Below are 444 nucleotides of genomic sequence, written 5' to 3'. Positions count from 1 at the left end.
CCCGCCCAGCTCGGGCCGCGGGCTGTCAGCGCTGCACTGCCCGGCCGGTCCCCGCCCGCCGGCCGTGCTGCGCCCAGCGGCGCTCAGGTGTCTTGAGGGAGGCGTCCCCGCGCGGCCAGCCGCCTCCCCACGCGGGCGGGCTCGGGTGCGCCTTGTGCGTTTCGGCGAGATTTTCCTCCCCACGCCCTGCGGGTGACTCCGCCGCCCTCACTGCTTCGACTCCTGCTGCCTGAACCATGTCCGCGAGGGGTGAGTGGGGACCAAGTGGGCGCCGTCCCCGGACCACGCGCCGGGCCCGGCGGGAAAGGCGCGGACCAGGGCGGGCCGGGCAGGTGCCGGAGGCCGGGGGCCGGGGGCCGCGAGAACCTTGCCGGCCCCAACCCGGCCTGAAACTTTGGCATCGGATCCCTGGGCTCTGGGCGACGGAGGGTGGAGCGGGGGGAG

At 76.6% G+C, this 444-nt stretch overlaps 1 protein-coding gene across 1 annotated transcript in view; it reads left to right on the top strand.

Moving 5' to 3' along the window:
* The first annotated feature begins 121 nt into the window (after positions 1-121).
* Positions 122-444, top strand: part of ABLIM1 (actin binding LIM protein 1) — a 311,835-nt gene continuing 311,512 nt past the window's right edge. The window contains exon 1 of the mRNA XM_024755953.1: positions 122-249. Within this exon, the coding sequence (XP_024611721.1) occupies positions 237-249 (13 nt within the window). The 5' untranslated portion in view covers positions 122-236. The remainder of the gene's footprint in view (positions 250-444) is intronic.

This window comes from Neophocaena asiaeorientalis, unplaced genomic scaffold (assembly GCF_003031525.2).
Source record: "Neophocaena asiaeorientalis asiaeorientalis breed wild unplaced genomic scaffold, Neophocaena_asiaeorientalis_V1.1 scaffold85, whole genome shotgun sequence".
Taxonomy (NCBI): Eukaryota; Metazoa; Chordata; class Mammalia; order Artiodactyla; family Phocoenidae; genus Neophocaena; species Neophocaena asiaeorientalis.
This window is presented reverse-complemented; position numbering and strand designations above follow the sequence as displayed.